The sequence below is a fragment of the Sarcophilus harrisii genome, chromosome 2, assembly GCF_902635505.1.
Source record: "Sarcophilus harrisii chromosome 2, mSarHar1.11, whole genome shotgun sequence".
In the NCBI taxonomy this organism is placed as follows: Eukaryota; Metazoa; Chordata; class Mammalia; order Dasyuromorphia; family Dasyuridae; genus Sarcophilus; species Sarcophilus harrisii.
Genome location: NC_045427.1, coordinates 331,190,665 through 331,211,796, shown reverse-complemented (window position 1 = coordinate 331,211,796; position 21,132 = coordinate 331,190,665). Strand labels below are relative to the sequence as shown.

At 33.5% G+C, this 21,132-nt stretch overlaps 1 protein-coding gene across 6 annotated transcripts in view; it reads left to right on the top strand.

Annotated features, from left to right (window-relative positions):
- BAZ1A (bromodomain adjacent to zinc finger domain 1A) overlaps window positions 1-21,132 on the top strand; it is a 198,075-nt gene that overhangs the window by 97,589 nt on the left and 79,354 nt on the right. For all 6 annotated transcript variants that reach the window (XM_031952855.1, XM_031952854.1, XM_031952853.1 and 3 more), the window contains 2 exons: window positions 9,532-9,810; window positions 18,795-18,938. In XM_031952855.1, the coding sequence (XP_031808715.1) occupies window positions 9,532-9,810; window positions 18,795-18,938 (423 nt within the window). The remainder of the gene's footprint in view (window positions 1-9,531; window positions 9,811-18,794; window positions 18,939-21,132) is intronic.

Genomic DNA, 21,132 nt, shown 5'->3' with positions numbered 1-21,132 from the left:
ACCAAACTAATTGCTAACTCCTGTTAGAACTACTTTAATAAATGTGGGATACTTTTCTCTTGAACATGTTGAATATTAATTGCATGCAGATAGAAGCTTTTAAATACTTGATTCTCTTAAATGGGTTAATTGTAATGTTCATAGTAACTAGTTTAGCAACTCTAATATCCTTTTTTTTTTTTTTGAGAGAAGAGAGTATTAAAAAAATTGATTTAGATGAAATAAATGAGAAGGCAATATTCAGTGTAATGTGAATGAATTATTATTGTACAAGAGAAGGTACATCCTTTAATCTTTTTGATAACTATTTAGTTCAACCTTCCTGTCTTATGTAGGAAACTTATGTATTAGATATTTTCAAGTACAGATAGGATGACCACTTGTTGGGGGATGTTGTAGAGGGAATTTGTACAAGTCCAGTAAATGTTATTTATATGGGCACTTAAAACAGTTCTTGTGGTTAAGGTTCTTCTCTTCTGGTGGTAGGATACAGATTAAATACAGAGTGTATTTGTTGTTGTTGTTGTTGTTGTTTTTGGTGGTGCTAGGGAAAAACATGTTATAAGATTACATTGAGACTGAACTTAGGATTTATATATAGCTAAGGTTTTCAAATCACTACACGTTATCTTTGTCCTGTGAGAATAGATGCCATTATCATTCTCCTTTTGCAAATAGGGAGACTGAGGTTGAGAGAGTTTTTAGTGCTTGGCCTCAATAAATCTAGAGGCCGAGGAAGAATTTGAACTGAGATCTTTTAGATTTCCAAAGTCTAATCTTCAACCAGTGAACCTATTCAGTTGCCTCTAAGAGTGTTCAAGGTTTTTAAGAAGCAGAGGTAAAGAGGAAAGAGCCTTTTAGGCATGAGGAACAGACATTCTATCTGTTATAAGTACTTAATAAATGCTTATTGACTGAATTACTTCTCCTTCCAAGCACGGAGGTGGTCAATAAGACAATTGGACATGCGAAGAAATGGAAAATTTGACTGGAATGTAAAGTAAGTGAGGATAGAGAATGATGTGTCTGAAAAATAGGTTGAAATTATATTGGGAAGGGTCTTAAATTAGAAAAAGAGAACTTAATTTTTTTTTTTTTTTTATAGATGCAATTAAGAACCAAAGTTTCTTGAACAAATGATATGATCAGGCCTATGATTTAACCTCTGCATATAGAAAGGGTTAATTTGAAAAAGGAGAAAATTGCATAGGAGACTCCAATTAGGAGACTGTTGCAGTAATCTAAAAGAGAAGAGTGACAGGTTTGATTGTAAGAGCTGTTACAGAAAAAAAAATTGACAAAACTGAGATGGGAGTTTACTTGTTGAGACTTTTGGGTATAATGATGGGGAGGTGCCTTCGATAAAGAGAATGTTTGGAAGAGGATGACTGGATTTGGGAGAAATTTATTGAATTTAGAATGTAAAGTTTTGAATTTCTATGATATATACAGTTTAAGATATAGTTCTGGAGGTTAGATAAAAAATGTATCATTTTTAGATCATTTCATAGAAATAAAAGTTGAATCCAAAAGACCTGATGAAGTGATGAAACTAGAATAAAGAGAGATTTAATTTTGGAGAATACCCACACAAGGGTTTGTACATGAATCCTGTCTCTCCATGGGAAATTGAAAAGGATCAGTCAAGACTGTAGGAAAAGAACCATAATTGATTAGCATCAAAATTAAGTAGGGATCAAAAGGAAAGGGTAGTCATTTGTATCAGAATTTATAGCAGATCTGGTCAGTTAAGCAAAAGGCATTGGTATTCCATTTTAAAATAATCTTGGTGACTAGATAGATTGCTGTTCCTGGAAACTCTGAAATTAATTTTTCTTTTTTTTACAGACTAGTATCCCATTTACCTCCAGTGACAGTTTCATTAGCCGCTGTTTTTCTTTAAAACCTCTTATAACAAAGCGTCTTAGAGATAGTGAATAGAATTATGATTTCATTGATTACAGAGAGCTCTAGGGAAAGACCTTTGATGTGCAGCTTAAGCTGGTTCTGACACTTTCTCTGTGATTCATACTTTCTATCTGATTTATGTCTTGGAAAATTAAATTTAAAAAAGAATTGAGAACTATTTTGTGTACTAAGAACTTATTCCACTGATCTATAACTATGTGCACAAGACATAATAGTAAATAACTATAGTAGTCTGTTTGATCAACTCAAAGTCTCCAGATTCTGGGACAAAAACTGCTGGAAAACTGGAATATAGTATGGTGGAAACTAGGCATTGACCAAAAACTTCACTGTATACCAAGATAAAATCAAAATGGGTACATGATGTAACTATAAAGGGTGATGCCATAAGGAAATTAGGAAAACAAGAAATAATTTACCTATCAGATCTATGGACAAAGGAAGAATTTATGACCAAACAGAAGGTAAAGAACATTATGAAATGCAAAATGGATAATTTTGATTAAATTTAAAGTTTTTTGCATAAACAAAGCCAATTAGAAGGGAAACAAAGCTGGGAAACAATTTTTACAGCCAGTTAGACCTCATTTCTAAACTACACAGAGAACCAAATCAAATTTGTAAGAAAACATGTCATTCCTCAATTGATAGTCAAAGGATATGAACAGGCAATTTTCAGATGAGGAAATTATAGCAATCTGTAGTCATATAAAAAATACTCTTAAATCACTATTGATTAGATAAATGTAAATTAAAACAACTCTGAGGTACCATTTTATACCTATCGGTGTAGTTAATAAAACAGAAAAGAAAACATAAATGAGGATGTGGGAAAATTGGGACACCTGTGGTGGTGTTAGAGTTGTGAACCAACTGTTCTGGAACTTATAGCAGTTTGGAACTTTGCCCAAAGGGCTTATAAAATATAACCTTATATCCAGCAGTACTACTACCAGGTCTCTGTTCCCAAAGAGATCATGAAAAAGGGAAAAGCATCCACCTGTACACAAAGGTTTATTGCAATTTTCTTTGTAGTTTGTCACAGCTCTCAATTGGAGAATGATTGAATCAATTGTGGTATAGAATGTAATGCAATACTATTATTTTATAAGAAATGATGAGCAGGCTGATTTTAGAAAAACCTGGAAAGACTTTAAAAGAACTGTTGCTGAGTGAAGTGAGCAAAAATAGAATATTGTACACAACATTATTTTATGATTAACTTTGATAGACTTTGTTCTTCTTAGCAATACAATGATATAAGGCTTCAGATATCTCTGCAGTAGTTGACACACAAATGAATAACAGGCAAGATGATCTTTAGCTGTAAAATAAAGTGCTAAACTTGACCTTAACATAACAGAGAACTGTTAGAATCAAACACATGACCATAATAAATGGATAAATTTTTAAAAGAAAATGGGAGAGAGGGGGAAGACAGGTAGATAAAAGAGTAGCAAGCATATTGTATATTAATGTTATATACTCGAGGAAATCCAAGGCATGATACAGAGAGAATTTGGGTAAAGATTAATGGAAACAGAAACTAAAGTAATTTTATAATTGAAATAAACTTTTTTTTTTTTTTTTTTTTTTTTTAAAGATTATCTAGACAAAAATAGAAAAACAGTTTAGGAAACAGATCACAAACTTGGTTCATAGTAGTGAACCATAGTAGTGGTGGGAGCTTTATGATCTGCTGGATCTCTTTGTGCCTCCCTCTCCCCCCTCTCCCCATAACTAACTATTTTATTGTTATTTTTCTCTTTCAAAAGGTAGGGAGATTTATTCTGTATCTGATAGGAACAAATCTTAGTTGCTGGGGTAGAATGATGTGAACATTTTTTGAGAAATGACCACTTAATTTCACTGTGGAGTTTGTGGTAGTCTGGCAGTGGTTCTCTAAAATATGGTCCAAGTCCTGTTAGAAAAAGGGGACTTTTCATAGTAATACTTAATGTTTTAATTTCTAATATGATAAACATTAACAGGTAGAATATACATTAAAACAAAGCTCTTTAAAAGAGGGAGTCCACAATAATTTTAAAATTTTATAAAGGAATTCTGGGACCTAGAAGTTTGAGAATCAGTAAAGTAGAGAAAAGCTGCACATTGTCTTAACATGTGGTCAATCTCATGGATTAAAGAATTGTCTGAGGATGGGAAGCTCTCCTGAATTACGGAAAGGGCATTGATTAAGCCCCTATTATTATGTGCCAAAAACATTTGGGATCAAATGAAAAAGCAAAGTTGGATAGACTTCCTATCCTGGGGGCCTATTCCAAAGTGGAAGAGTTATTAACAAATACAGAGGGACAGATTGGTTTAGAAAGTTACAGAGGTGATGATTGGGAATTATGTAATCAGTAACATTTATCATAACACCTACAAAGTACTCCAGGTACTGTGTAAAGCTGAGGTTACAAAGAAAAGCAGTGATAGTCACTATTTTCAAGGAGTTCATAGTTTAGTTTAATGGTGGATGATTTGAAGGGAGGGAAGGACACATGAAGGAACAGTGGCAGTTGATTTGACCACAGTTTTTGGCTTGGATTGCAAGATGTATTTGCAGGCAGGATAAGTCAGAAGCTTATTTATTTGCACCAATTGAACTTTAGACCTTTAGAAAGCATAAGTTTTGATGATACGAAGAAAGGGTAATTCGCGCCTAATAATATATTACTATGTGGAAAAATTAATGTAATGGCAGAATTACTCATTCATGCCATTTAAAGGAAAATTTTAATGTTATAGGGGAGAAAATTGCAGCCATTTTTTTTTTTTTTTTGGTGCTCTAAACACACATTGTTTTCAAGATAACACCTGTAAAGAACAGGTATAACTCAAATGCAACACGGCCAATTCAAATTTAATATTTACTGTATAGCCACTATAAAAATTCTGTTGCATGACCATTTAATTCTATGCCTTTCATATTTATGGTTTTTCCTCTATCTTCATTAGCTGTGACTGCACAAATATAGCAGACAGTATCATGGAATGTTAAAATATTTAAATGGTAATTTTGGGTATTTGGAGACTTTGATTCAAAGTATTGTCTCTGATGTATTCTGAGGATATGAACCTGGACAGGACAATATTATATTATTGTTAGAAGGACTTTCCTGACAATTATTAGTCTTATCCATGGTCTGCAAACTTTTTAAAATAAATTCTTCCTTTCAGTAAAAAGATTGTAGCACTAGTATGTTTTAAAAAATAAACTAGGTATATCTTCCATTAAATGTGTACATTTTAAAACTTATGGTAAACTATAAACAAAGATGAGATAAAGATGAAATATTTGATCCTATTGTAAACAGGGAGCCACTGGAGTTTGAATAGGGAAGTGATAGTCAGGAAGATTGCTTTGGCAGCTGCATTTGTTATGGATTGGAGAAGAGAAACCTTAGTCAGTGAGACCAATTTTAATGTTGTTGTTAGAGTAGTCCAAGAAAAACATAATGAGGACCTGAATTCTAGGGGTGGCTATGTGAGTATAAAATACCAGGAAGGAAAGAAGGAAATAAGTATTTATTAAATAGTACCTGCTGTGTAACATGCACTATGCTGAGGGTTTTACAAATATTTCATTTGATTTTCACAGTAACCTTGGGAGGTAGTGGCTATTATTATTCCCATTTTACACTTGAGGAAACTGAGGCAAACAGGTTAAGTGATTTGCTGCCTAGGATCACACAACTTTTAAGTGTCTGAGGCTAGATTTGAACTTGGGTCTTCCTGACTTCAGGCCCAGCAACTTTATCATCCACTGCACCATCTAGCAAGAAATGTGGAGGAAGAAACAACAATATTTGGCAACTGATTGGATATTTGGGTAAAGGAGAGTGAGGAGTCAAATGTGAACTGAATGACTGGAAGGAGGCAATGTTTTCAGAAGAAATAAGGAAGTTCAGAATAAGGGTAAGTTTTGGGGGAAAGATAACCTAATAAGAGCAACAATATATCTATTTAAACAATTTGTAATCTTTACTTCTCACTGTACTTTCCCCATTGAACAAAAAATAAAAATAAAAAAGCAAAAACATTTCCACATTGCCCATACTTAAAAATGTGTGCTTCTTGCATTTTAATTTTTGACTTCACTTGAATAGAAGGTATTGTTTTTCATCTTCAGGTTTTTGAATTCATTTTATAGGTCATTGCATTTATCAGAGTTCTAACTCTTGAAGTTGCTTTGTTCTATAAATGTAATTGTTACCACATAAATTGTTCTTCTAATTCTCACTTATGCTCTTAGTTCATAAAGATCTTTCTAGGTTCCTCTAAAATCATACATTTTGTCATTTCTTATGATATAGTAATATTAGAATATTCTAATTGGAACATCACATAATCAATTCAGGCATTTCCCAATAGGAGGATGCATCCTTAGTTTCTGATTTTGATTACTAGGAATAGAACAGTTAAATATTTTTGTACATAAAAATTCTGTTCTTTAGTTAGTGGTAAAGTGGATCACAGGATAGCTGGGTCATATAAATCTCTACCAGAAATGCATTTGTTTCCTGGATCTTCTCTAGCATTTGCTCTTCTCTTTTGAAATTTTTGCTAATGGAGTAAGTGTGAGGTGGAATTTCAACGTTGTTTAAATTTGTTTTTCTAATACTGATTTAGAGCATTTCCACCTGATTGTTGATAACTTGGATTTCTTCCTTTGAACTTTCTGTTGGAGAAATGGCTCTTAGTAAAATTTTTATTTATCTTTGATATGATACTTTTTTTTTATCAGAGGAACTTGTTACAAAGATTTTCCCCCCTTGTTTATCTCTCCTCCTCCTAATTTTAATCACATTCTGTTTGAAAAATCTTTGTATAATTAAAAATTATTAATTTATTTTGTGATCTTTTGGGGGGGGGGCATGAATTCATAGAACTGAAAGGTACTTTTATCCTTGTTCCTCAAATCATTTTATGATATGACCTTTTATAGCTGGATCATTTCCATCAGACTGCTGTCTGATTTTAATTTTTCTAGGAGTTTCTGTCAAATAACGTTCTCCCCTCCCCCAATGGGCTTTTGAATGAATGGTAAATTAATGCTAATTATGCTGTTTGTTTGTATGTGTTGTATAGCTAATCTATTTCACATTTCTTTTTTCATCTATACCAAATTGGCAATTTATGCATCCTAACCTGTGGGATTCCTTCTGCCCTACCCAAAATGAAAGAAGAGGTGCCTCTTATTCACAGGTCACTTCCTCTGAACCATGTGTTAGCCCTTGGCTCCTGAGAAAGTGATTTCCTCCTCTTGTTTACCAAGCTACAGTTGATGTCTAACTCATGTGCCTAGTTGGAGGTTATTTTGCTATATTAATTAAGATCTCTAGTTTCTGCCAGACTTCTGGTCAGTTTTCCCAGCAATTTGTCTAGTGTGATTTCTTACTCCAGTTGTTTTAGGGTTTTTGGTTTTATCAAATACTAGGCTACTTGTGCTTTTTTGCTCTGTATATTGTACACCATCTGTTCTACTGATGAAATCTATGTTAACTAGCACCACATCCTTCAGATGAGTACTGCTTTGTAATAATGGTATAGCTTGAAATTTGCTACTCCTAAGGCCCTCTTCCTTCTTTCTTGACCTTTTATTTTTCCAAATGAATTTCTATATGTTCTTTCTAATTTTGTAAAACAATTATTTAATTGCTATAACTAGTATTTCTAGCACTATATCAAGTAGTATTTTTTTTATTTGCATGTTAAGCACTCATTGATTTCTATTTTTCCTTTTATGTCTCCCATCCCACCTCCTCCCATTTACTACACCTTGACTCATTTCCCAGTATACAAAATTTTGGCTTCATTGGAATTTAACTCCACTTTATTTTAGGTCTTTAAGTGTGGTAATAGTGGATAGAGTACTGGGCCTAAAGTCTGTAATTTGTAAGTTTATATGTGGCTTCAGATACTTAGTGGTAGCATTGTGATCCAGAGAAAGTCATGTAGTTTCTGTTTTCCCTCAACTGTAAAGTGTGGATCATAAAAACAAGTACCTTAGCTCACTGGATTGCTGAGAGGACCAAATGGGACAATATTTTAGGATGCTTAGCATAGTGCCTGGCATGGAGTATGTGCTTTTTATTCTCTTTCCCTTCTTCCTTTCCCTTTCCTCCTTCTGGTTCATTATATATTCATTTTTCCTTTTAATTTTTTTCTGTTAAAAGGATTGTATAGTTTCCCAGGCATTATTATTGCACATTTATTAACCAGAAATTAAATTTTAACTCTTTCAGAATATATTGGGAATTTTTTTTTTTTTTTTTTTTTTTTGGTAAAGAGGATAGAAAAAATAGGTCTATCTATGAGAGAATATGAACTGTTCTGTGTAGTAGTCTATGGAGTAGTACTGTGATTTGGTATACTGGGAAAAATGGGAAAACAAGTATTTTTTTCAGCATTTTTATTCATATAGCAAAAATGTTTTTGCTTCTAGAACAGAACTTCAATTAATTTTAAGCCTCAGAGAAGAATGCAACGTTGATTTTCATTTTAGATTTTGAATGGAGAAGGGGTGGGGAGGGGGGGAGCTATGGAGAGTAAAGAAGTAAGAACTAGACTTTTGATTTCTTCATTGTCTGGAACTTTTACTGCTGCTATACTACTTGGCGTCATTGAGCCTTGCCCAAAAGGCTCTGGGTAGCTATTGATTTCTCCACAGGTCTACAAAATCAGTTTGTATCAAAATCAAGACTTGAACTCTAGAGTTGAGATGTCCTGATTGATGAGGGAGTAAAAACTCATCCTATCAGATCCCAGACAGACATCCTTTCTGTAGTCTGCCTTTGACTTGATATATAATCTGACTTAATCTATGCTCTAGCTTTTCTTATCTCACTATCTGTATTAGACCTTTTCCCTCCCATGGGACAGTTAATCCACTTTATTTTGAAAGTTGATTACTTGGGGTTTGATTGGTCCTGGTTGGTGAATGAATTAAGTAAAAGCTCACCTAAGTTATTATTACATATGACTAATATTTCAAATGTCATTTGCCCTGGGCATTTTGATCTGTACCTTGATTCTCTCACTCTTGTCTTTCCTTCTAGCTTCCATCTTCTTGCTCTCAAAATGATAATTAAAATCATAACTTTGTCCCTGGAAAGGATGTTATATTTGCGACTTATGAATAATTCTCAAGTCAAAACTGCATTGTTTGGTTATCATTCCCTTTATATGTTATGTTTTCCTCTTAGAATATAAACTTCTTAAGAAAGGAGTTTCTATTTTTTGTATATTTAGTACCAGTTCCTAGCACAGTGCCTAGTAAGTAGATTCTTAATACATACTTCTTTCTTTCTTTCTTTCTGACTTGTTAATTTCAAAACTACTATTATAGTTATTCACTGATTCCTACATGGTCTCTATCTTGTTGAATTTGTGATTTATAATGTCATAGGAAATAAGATCAAGTTCTGATTATAAATAGTTGGATTTATTATAAGTATAAACTAAGTTCTAAGGGGAAATGCTGAATTGTTATGACTTACGTAAATTTGCTTCAGAGGTAGCATGATGTATGTATTATTAAAATGAATGTGTTTTTAGAATTCTGTATAATTTCTTTCTTTTTTTAAATTGCAGTGATTTTTTTGAACGAACTATTCTGTGTAATAGTCTTGTGTGGAGCTGTGCTGTAACTGGCAAACCTGGACTCACCTATCAGGAAGCCCTTGAATCAGAGAAAAAAGCAAGACAGAATCTTCAAAGTTTTCCAGAACCACTAATAATTCCAGTTTTATATTTGACTACTCTTACCCATCGCTCAAGACTACATGAAATTTGTGATGATATCTTTGTTTATGTCAAGGATCGATATTTTGTTGGAGAAATTGTTGAAGTAGTTAGGAACAATGGTGCAAGGTAAAGTGTTTTGGATGTAAATATTTCTAAATTGTGTATTATTCTATTAGTGACATTATACTTGGTGTTATAGCTCATAGTTGGCATTTAAATGCTCATTTATTATTGATTAAATTTGATAAACTTTTAATTTGCACACATTTCTTGGGTCAAACATTTTCTTTATAAGGTTATAATATGACTTTTGGGGGGAGATTTTTTTTTTCCTTACCTGTTTGACCAAATTTCTCATGGGACTCAGAGAATTTCCTCTAAATCATATGATTTGTTTGCAAGAAAACATGAGAATTTTACCATATATGACAGGAATGTTTGGTGCCATCATCTGTAGGTACTTACTTAATTTTAACAAGGCCTTTTTTGGATAGAAAATTATTTGATAAACTAAAATTATTATAAGTGAAAGAGGCTGATTAGAGGTTGCATAGCTAATACTGCATTTGAATTCAAGTGTTTCTGACTCCTAACTTCAGTACTCTATATTTACCGGCTATTTACTGGATCACTTCAGTACATTTAAGTTAGTGACTGATATGCTTCTGTTGTCCTAAATAGAAGTTTGCCAACCAAAAAAGTTAGAAGTCACTGCACAGTGGCTTTTGGGAATTTTTCAAAATTCTTTTAAGAAATAGTGAAGCATATTTACCTATGAAACTACAGGGTTGTTTTTTTTTTTTTAGTTAGTTAAATATTAACTGCTTTTACCTATCATAATGCTAGAAGCAACTTTTGGAATTTATTTCCTGTTGAAGAATGACTATTTTCAAAAACTTGATATTTTGGTGAAAGTGAATGACTGATGAAAGTTAACCATTCAGTCATGAAGCTTAAATTTTAATTTATAAGGAATATAATATCCTTATAATTAGTAGTTTATCTGTACTTTGTGGGGGGAAAATAGTCATTTTCCAGGTAACACACTGAATTTAAGTTCATTTAAATGGGATACCTGAATCTTGAAAAGCTAGTGATATTTATTTACATTATTATATTAATTACATAAATTAGTTTGTTCAAAGTTGATAAGTTGACCCTTTATCTGGCAAAGATAATATGATGGCAAGGACAATCAGTAGTGTAGATAGTGCTACTGTTTAATTTTTGTGCTTCCATCCCCATCACTGAATAATGCTACTGTGGGAAGGGTGGACCCAAGTTATTCTTTTCTTGTAGTCTTATAGATAGTAGTTAGACTTCAGTCTTTTCCAGAAATAACTTGTAAAGATCTTAGTGTTCCATTTTGATGATATCTAAATTATTTTGAGAGGTGACATTTTGATGAACTTTAGAATATTTGACAACTGGAATTTTATTTTAGTATCTTGTTTGAATATTATTTTCTAGATTTTGACCTTTTAACATTTTAGAAATAGGGAACGTTTGGAAATTTTAAAATTTCATAGCATAGATAGGATTGTTATTTGTAGCAGTTATGATAGTTCATATTTTGTAATTTATAGAACATTTTCTAACAACTTTAAGATAATACATAATTTATGTATACATTATTCATATCAATATATAGATGAGGAAGCTAAAGTTTACAAGTTAGGTGACTTGATTAAAAATTGAATAACTTGAACTTGGTCATTGTTTCAAAAAACAGTCTTAGCTTGAGAAGTTTGTGAACATTATTTTTTAAGTATGAATATTCTTAAAATTTTTACTTTGCTACCATGTTGTTCTAGATTTTTTTTCCTTTCCAACACCCTGTTAATTGTCTAGAAACCTTGGTAGAAATTCAAAACACGTGTAAGTCTAGATTTGTGCTACATGAAAAGTGACTTTTCAAGCATGCTTGAGCATGCTTTAGATTAAAAGTACAATTAACTTCAGCCAGTGAACCTATTTCTGAACCTCTCACGTTTAAAAATATGATCTAAGGTGCTTTTGGGGACTGGTTTTTAGTTTGAGACTCTATTCTGAAGCAAAAGGAAAAGTGGAGTTATGTATGGGATTTGTTTTTACTCAGATGTTATGCCACAGGATTGTAGATAGCTAGGTTGTGCCACAGGATTTGTAGATAGCTTCGTTGACAATCTAATTGCTTGATAGGTCCTCCGTGAAAAGGAGATTGGGAATGCAACATGGGTAGGTGATCCTGAGGGACTAAGACCAGGTCACAGAGACAGAAATTTCAGTTAAATTCCACAAGCTGTTACCTACTATGTGCAAGACATTCATAGACCAAGAACATCTTATCTGATGGTGGTATGCCAGTATCTCAGTTTCATGTCTCTTAATAATCAGTTGTCAAGGCAGAATTCTTTTGTTGGAATTTTCAAGAAATCTAATAGGGTTTTGGTGTTACATCATACCTCATTGAGAGAAAAATGTTTTATTCCACTGAATCAAATGCTTTTTTATAGTTAATAAGATACTGGGTTTTTTTGTTTGTTTGTTTTTGTTTTGTTTTGTTACTTCTAGTAGTGTATTTTGCAATATTATTTGCTTCAAGGTCCATAGCATTTCAGCACTTCCTAAAGGATCCACAAAGAAAGAAGAATTAAGCACAACAAGAATTCCAGATATCTAGATTTCAACCCAGTTTATAGAGCTGGTGAACCGAACAGAATTGAACAGGAAGAGGGAGAGTAAGCTAAATTGCATTTGAAAAATTGTGTTGTGCTATTAATGATCCCAAGCTTCTATAAAAGAAAGGCACTTAAAAAAAAAAATCCCCCCCCCGTGATCATTTTATTTTTTATTTTTTTTCCTTCCTCTCTTACACACCCCACTCACTGGAAAGAAAGGAAAGAAGAAAGACTTCTTATTTTACAAGCATAGTTAAGCAAAGCAAACTTATACATTGGCCATATCATAAGTATTTCTTCTGAATATTATACTACTTTATCCATTTATAGTTATTTCCTGCTGTTCTGCCATCTCTAAGACTTTACTTGTAGAGGTTTTGGAGTCTTTTTTTTCATAACTTTTTTCTATGAATCATAACTTTTTTTTCCCCTAGCATTTTTGCCTTGATTGTCCCTGTCACCATAAAAACTTAATTAATTTTTCATTTGTCTATTCTTCATTTGTCTTCTTCCTGATTTTTGAACTTGATGGGTGGGCTGGGCTATGCTACTTTATACTTTTTGACATACTTTTAGAGAGAAAGTCTGGGCTGTCCTATTGCTGCTCTTTTGGCATATTGAATGGTGTTTTATTCCAGGATCTTAGGGATGGCTGTGGACCTGTAAGCTTTTAGTGTTTCCAAAATGGTTAGAGGAAAAAATCTGATTCCCACTATTTCCCCCCACCATTCCCACTTCCTTCACCATTCCTCACTCCAATCCTGATCTGGGTTTGGATTTGAGCAATAATAGTTACATGGCTGGGAAAGTTGGTTCAAAGTTGACAGAACTACACATTCTGCTTTAGTCTGGTACTCCTGTCTTTATTATTCCTCTGCTGCAGTTTGGGCTAACTGCTAAAAGTGAAACCCTGTCCTGAGTCTGGAGGTTGAGATCTGCCATCATCATTGTTGTTACTGCTGCTTTCTGAATTTCCTCTTGCCTTATTTCTTTCTCCCTACAGGAATATACTAAGAGATAAAACTGCAAGCTTTTCCCTATTGCACCTGGGTCTAATGACTCCGAGAATGACTCCTAGTATGGTTCTGAGATCTCTTGCGCTGGTAGGAGCAGTCCTGTTTCCAGTGTCCCTCCTAGAGAAAAGGGACAAGGTCCAGGAAATTGCCATGGACACACAAGGATGTGAGGACAGACTCAGGACCAATTTCATTCTTCTTACATTTCAAGCAATAGTCAGTGAGATGGTAGTAGCCCAAAGCCTGAGCTTTCTGTCTAGAAAGCTGTCTAATCCTCTGATGCTTCTTTTCTGCTTGTGTCTTGTCACTGTTATTACTGACCTTAAAGTGGCCACATCAAACAATTCCCAAAGAGGGATTTGGGACCCTTTACAAATTTCTGGAGCTTCCGGTGAATGTTTGAAGCTGAATTTGAAATAAATTGCCTGGTCAGGACTGTGGTCCTTGCTTGGGATTCAGAATCAAAGTTGGTGAGTTTGACCGTGGTGTCTCTAAAAGCGACAAGAGTTTTTCCTGAGTCTTGCAAGATTCTAGTTAGTCTTAAGATTTCCTAGTTAACAAATTCCTTGATCCATCTATTTTCCAATTTGTACACATTTCCATGTTATAAGATTTACTATTTCCAGCCTATTATCAAAGATTTTAAAAGTAATCTACCCCAAATATCACACTTAAGAATATATTATAATTTAGTTCAAATATGGGTTCTGTAATCTCAGAAAATCCTGATGCTTATTAGTTTTCTTCTAGCTTTCTGTAACTGCTTAAACTTTCTTTTAATTTTTTTGGGTTTTCAAACCCAGAGTTATTACCTTCCATATTCTTTCCTCATTCCTTTCATATTTTTCTTTTCTAATCTCCAAAATCTTTATTCAAACTTTCCTTTGCCTTGCTACTTAAATTCATCCTGCTGAAATGTTTAATGTTGGTACGCATAATGTTGGTACACTGGTCTCTCTCCTTCTCTGCAGATCTTTTGCCTTGCCTCTTCACTATCCCATCCTTTCCTTTGGGGAAGTGCTGTTTCAGATTTCCTCCCTCAGCAGGAACTTTTCTATCTGTAGGAAGCCCACAAATTTAGGTCACTGTCTGGAGGGGTCATGGTGGAGAGCATTCCTCACTGCAGGTGTGAGGTCGTTAAAGAGCCTCACACTTACAGGGTGTACTGGGTTCTGTCTGGGGTTTCTCCTTCCACAGTGAGATTGTGGAAGTGAAGCCTGACATCCCAGCAGGTGAGTGATAGGCCACTGGGCCAGAGTAGGGATGCTGGAGCCTACAGCTCCATGGGACAAGGGAGCTAAGTGTGTGTGTGGTAGGCAGGGCTTGGGTGTGCCTGACTCCTTGGGAATAAGTAGGATGGAGCAGAAGAATTGTTCTTGGTTTGGGGCTGGCAGTGCCAAAGTGGCTAGTGAGTTAGGGGTTTGAAAAGAACAGAAGGAAGGGGAAGCCTGTGAGAGAAGTAGGAAGGAAAAGGAAGTACTCTTGAGCCTATCATGGGACCTTAGAACAGAAAAGGGAAGAAATAGAAAATAGAAGGAGGGGAATGCAAGAGTCCTGAGCCTGGTATAGGACCCTGGAGTAGGAGGAGGAAAAAGAGATTATATCTCATGGTAGCTAAGAGTATTTGACATATGTTCAATCCACTGTTCCTGGTTTTCTAAATTGTCTTGGGGCCAGGTAGTATAACAAAAGAAACCCATACTCTTCCTCTTCATTCCTGTCTTGCAAATTTACTGCATAATAGGGTACATGTTGAAGTCTTCAACCAGTTTTTCCCAGTTGCTCCTGGGGGAGGAGAACCTAGAAATCCCACATCCCACTGGGGAGTCTGAGGAATGATGGTTCCTTGTCCTCCTATCTCTGACTTCAGTACTAAGGGCTTTGGGATCCCAAAAATTCAGTACAAAAAAGAAAAAAAAAGTGCTCTGATTGAGGTATCCCTTAGTATATGGGAAATTAGACCACACATTGGTGATTGATTTCTCTCAACTATGCTGCCCAGTCACTTCTGAGGCAGAAGCTCCCACAGGAGGACTTAAGGGAAAGGGAGGAACATGAATAAGGAGGAAGAATAAAGACTTAAATATCCTGGTGAGAAACTGAACTTAGAGCAATTTCTAGAGAAAGCAGTCTGGGGGAAGGAGAAAGGAGCCCAAAGCACTTGTCCTTATCTCTGGCTTTGACACCAAAGAAATACAAGGGGAGGAGGGCAGGTTCAATAGGTAGGAATTACTTGAACATCAGACTGGTTTCTCAAAGGCAAAGGCCTTATTATTACATAAAGCAAGACAGAACCAAGTAGCACTGGGACTGGTGATCTAAGGGAGTTAATACTCCAAGATGGGTATTTTATAGGAAAAGATAGAGATGAGGGTAACTCTTTGATCATTAGACGCTCTTTAGGGAGATGTTTACTTCTTAAACATTGGCCAAATTTTGAGGAAAAAAATGAATAGAAACATATATAGCAGGACCCAAGCTCCCTGGCATCCTATACCTACAAATAGATGCCTTGCTTGAGCCTTGAGCCCATTCTGTGGACAATTGAGTTACTTTTTCTTGTGTAATTTCAAAATATCTAAGGTGGCCAAATTATTTTATAATTTCTCTGTAAAACTGATGATTTAAATTTGTAAAAGTAATTTAGGATAAAAAGATAATAATTTAAAAAATAAAATCTTAGACTTAACTCCTAATTAAGGCAGAGCCATAGTAATTAAGAAATAGTAGAGAGTATAGATTCTGTTCTGGGAAGCATTGGAAACAATGCTGTCCTCTTTGGGCTCTAAAACATTATGAAAGACTTGGTTTGTACATACTTAGAAAGAAAGGGAAGAGTTAGGACCATGTATTGTTAATTAGGGTGTTGTGCTTAGAGTTAGGTTTGAGTTACATTGCTGTATGTAAGTTTCTTAGAGCTTCACTTGCCTCATCTATAAAATAGATCTGTGTTTTCTTTAGTATAGAATTTTTTCCCGGATGAAAGAAACTCATTTTACCAATGTGAGTTGGTGTCTTTTTGGCAATTTAGAGAGTTATCTATATCACTTAGAAGTTATATGACTTGCCTAGAAATCATGTCTCCAACCACTATACTTTGCTGCCTCATTCCTAGAATATGGTTGATTATTTATCCTTTGTTGTGGGAATTAAACGAGATAATATATGAAAGATACTTTGTAAACCTTGAGAGATATATGAATCTCATCTATTGTTATTCCCAAAACTGGTGAGGGTGGGTGGGGGTGTGTGTGTGTGTGTGTGTGTGTGTGTGTGTGTGTGTGTGTGTGTGTTGGTTTTTTTTTTATGGGAGATAACTTCCTAAAGAATTTCTTTAGTCTTGATTTTGCTTTAATTTCTTGTTCCTGGAGTCAGAGTTCTAATTGTTCCATTTTAATCTTCAGGAAAACCTGCCATTTGTGTAAAGTTAGTTATTCTTCCACTTTTCCCTCCTCCAGAACTCATTTTCTTTTTTTCTTCTTTTTATTCAGATCTTTCTGTCTAGGCCTGTTTGGGCTTAACCTAAATTTTCTGGACTTCTGCCTTTGGCTTCTATTTCCTGGAATGTGTATGTAAAGGAAGGCATTCTCTCCTGCAACGTTCCTTCCACCTTGCCCCCAATCTTTCCCTCAGGAGAGTCTCCCCAAGACAGTGCTGTTTGGCATTAGACCTGTCCTTATGCTGACTTTGATAATGATCTTTGACACTGTTGGTGGACTGTCTTCCTGTGCATACCCATGTTGGTTGAAATTTTTTCTCTTTAAGCTTGTTGATCATTTTTTGATCCTTTATCCTTTTTGGATTTTGCAGAAGTATATGTGAAAGAACTGAGCTCCTCTATCTTCCGTTTTAAATGGAATTAGCAGATATTTTCAAGGTTTTTGAGGACAGGAACACTTAAAATTTTGTTTTTCCATTCATTAGTGGCTCATAATACTGATTTTCAGTAAATTATTAGGACATTGGACAATCTTCATTTTATGTGTAAGTTTACTAGAAAGAGAAATGTGGTTTAGATGATGCGTTAAATAGGTTGAAAATATATGAAAATATGCTGTAGTAGGGTGCTGGACTGAGAATTAGAATGATTAATGCTATCTCAGACCTACCAGCCATGTCCTTCTCAACTCCCTTTTCAGTTCATTTTTATGTGTTTTCTAGTTCTATTAGAATTTAAACTCCTTAAAGTTACCCATGTATATATCCTGTAAATAAAAGGCTATTAAATTAAAAAAAAAAAAAAAAAGAATTTAAACTCCTTGAGTTTAGGAAATGCCTATGTTGCTTGTGCACATATTCTCACACAACAAGCACAGTGTCTTGCTTTGAGCTGGTCACTTAATTCTTTACCTCATATTCTTTATCTCTTAAGGATTTTAATGACTGTAGCACTTAATAATATTATGAAAAGAGAGAGAGAGAGTGTGTGTGTGTGTGTGTGTGTGTGAGAGAGAGAGAGAAAACTTGTAAATCTTAAAGAGCTATGTGATTTTCAATTATTGATCACTGGTTGAATAGTAGGATCTAATGTTTATGAGTGTGTTATGTGTTGTTAATATCCAAATGTCACATGCCTAAAAAAAAACTAAATTTGTTTGAAAGGGGGGAAAGACCTCCATTCAGTATACAATTAAAAAAAAATTTTCTCAAAATACTGTGTATAAAAATGCATAAAAAAAGTTTTTCTCTCACATTCTTCCAAACTGTTTTTGTTAACATCAGTGATTACTTTTTATTACTTTACATAAAAACATAATTGGAGACTAAAATATATATTTAATATGTATCTAATATAATTGAACTTGGCAGAAAAAGTGTTCTTTATTTTTATATCAACTATTAAAAGAATGTATTTTTTGTTGTTGTTAATTTTTGCTTATTATAGTGGATGGAGACTTTTTTTGGAGGGGAAGAGTAATGTTCTTTATTAATTTAAATTCTTATAGGAAAAAACTTAATTTCTTCATAACTGATACACCTAAATTTCTAAATTTACTTTGGATAAGGTAGCAATAAGATCAGCTAGATTGCATCTTGAAAACATTATGTATGAAAATAATTCTTAAGTCTTACAAAGGATTTTAGTGGTTTTGTCTTTATTAAAAAAGTATATACTTTTGTGATCCTATTCTTGGGGCTTATTAAATTTAAAACATTATTCTATCCAAGGAACTAGAAATTTAATACTGTTGTTTAGTTCATTTAAGAACATTTAAGTTCATCAGTGATAGATCTATGAAAATATATTTCTAGAGATTTGCAGATATTCAGTTGTTTGCTTGTATATTACCTAAATTATCAATACATTTCTTCATTTGAATAAGTAGTTGCTGCATTCATTCTTTGTTTTTATGTGACTCAATGTCCATAAAATGTTTCAACATAAACTAATGTCAAATGAGTTTTTGTTTCAAAATATATTGTTATATTTCAGATTACAGTGTAATGTATTGGAAGTTATCTCTCCGTCACATCTCAATGGCATTGCTAATGGACATATCAGCAGTACAGATGGAGAAACAATTGTCATCAGTGATAGTGACGAATCAGAAACACACATCAGTTCACCACATAATGGGTAAATTTAAATTTTAAAATTTATATAAAAAACTGACAAATGTTTTCATTGTATAAAATTGTTTTTTATTTTGGAGAAAAACTTGGTACTCCAGCCAGTTAAACAATATGTTCAATAGATTCATTGTTGTTTGAAATTTAAAACATATTTAAATGTAAAAAACTAAAACATTTTTTAAATGAAAAATCTTAAAAAATGTTTGTCAGATGGTTGGGAGAAAAATATTTATATTAGAAGCTATTACTGTATATTGGATTATTTTATCTGTTTGTCCTCAGAAATTAGTCATTGTTGATAATTAAGCTTATTTTCCCATAAGATATATATCCGTATCTTATATCTCTTTAGAAGATATAACATGCTTATGTAAGATGCATACGTATATGTCTTGATGATTGTCATCATGCTTCAGCAGTTCTTTACTATTTATTATTAGAATTGTAATAAGTATGGACCTTTCCTCATTAAAAGTGGTGGCTGGGAAAGAAGGTAAGGAAGTAAACATTTATGTAGTGCCTCGTATGAACTAGGAATTATACTAAGAAAGCAGTTTATAAATATTAAAGTTTGGATGCTGAAGCAGTTAGAGATTAAGTAACTTCCGTAGGGTCATACAACTAATAAATGCCTAGGGTTTTGCACACTGTCCACTGCATGAAATGTGTATAGAAATATGGATTTCATAGATACTTTACAACTGTTCATTTTTATCATTGAAAATTCACCACTGTTTTCATCTGAAACTGGTAAAACTGATACTGATTCAGATGGATTTTAAGGGATTGTGAAAGGGATTAAACTATTATTATTTTTTTTTTTTGTGACTATCATTACTAACTAATAATAGTAATTATCACATAATAATAGTGATTGTTCAAGTGAATTACCTTTATTTTTTAATCTTTTTATCACTTTTTAATGACTACAATGCTAGAGGAAAATGATGAACAATGCTGCCCCAAAAGATATTGATAGCTTATTGGGGGGTAGCTTTCTTTCTGTATCAGGGACAGTTTGGGAATTTTATCTTTGTGGTTTTTCTCAGTCAGTAATGAGAAAACCACACAACTGATAGTCTTTAAATTATTACCATTCCATTACTTATCTATTGTCAACCAGGGCCAAACTAATATTTGCCAAAGATAGTACTTAAATTCTTTCAAAGCACAGTTCAGATTCTACTTTTATATAAAGTACTTTCTTTTATATAAAGTATATAAAGAGTTTCTTGATTTCTCCTAGTTGTTAACTGTTCTTTTTCACATGAAATTTCTTGTTGCAAATCATTTATTATTTCAAAGTACTTACTTTGTACTTATTTATCTTTCTGTATGTTGTATCCTTTTAGTAAATCATAAAATTTTTCAGTTTGTGTAGATCAGGGTTTCTTAATATTTGTTGAAAATTTTTAATAATTGTATGTGTATATATATGTGTGGGTATAAATATGTATGCACATATACATATATATAAACATACATACATAGTTTCCTTTGCAATTCCATGTTATTTTTTCTTACTCATATAAAAACTAATGTAAATCTCTGCTCTAGATTTTAACTTTGCATCCCCATTGTCTTGCCTTATGTCTGACATGTAGTAGTCATACTACATATGCTTAATGAATTGATTTGGATGAATACTATTATATAGCATTATGAATAGTATTATAGTAGTTTATATGTAGCTTGCCAGTCCCCTTTATGAGTTTTTAAAATAAGAAAGGTAAATAGGAATTGAAATTGTGAAGGGCTTTAAATACCAAAGCAAGGAATTTGTTTCTTTATCCAGAGGCAATATGGAGTCACTGAAAACCTTTTGAAGGGACACCAATCAGGAAGCTATTGCAGTAGTCTAGCTAAGAGGTGTGATATGTTCCTAAAGTCAGAAGCTGTGATTAGTGGAAATAAGGAGGGCATAAGAGATTTTATGGAAGTAGGATTGATAAGAATTGTTAACTGACTAGATATAGGTACAAGGGGACAGAGATGATTCAAATATGATTCCCAGATAATAAACCTTAGGAGAAAAGTTCAAGTTGCTTTAAGGAGTGAATATTAAGGTAATGTTATATAGCAAGTAGTAGATTATATGGGAATAGGGCGTAGGAGAAATATTGGGGCAAGAATTTTTTAAGAGTCATTTGTATAGAAATGATTGAATTCATGGGAGCTGATGAAGAGGGAGGGAGAAA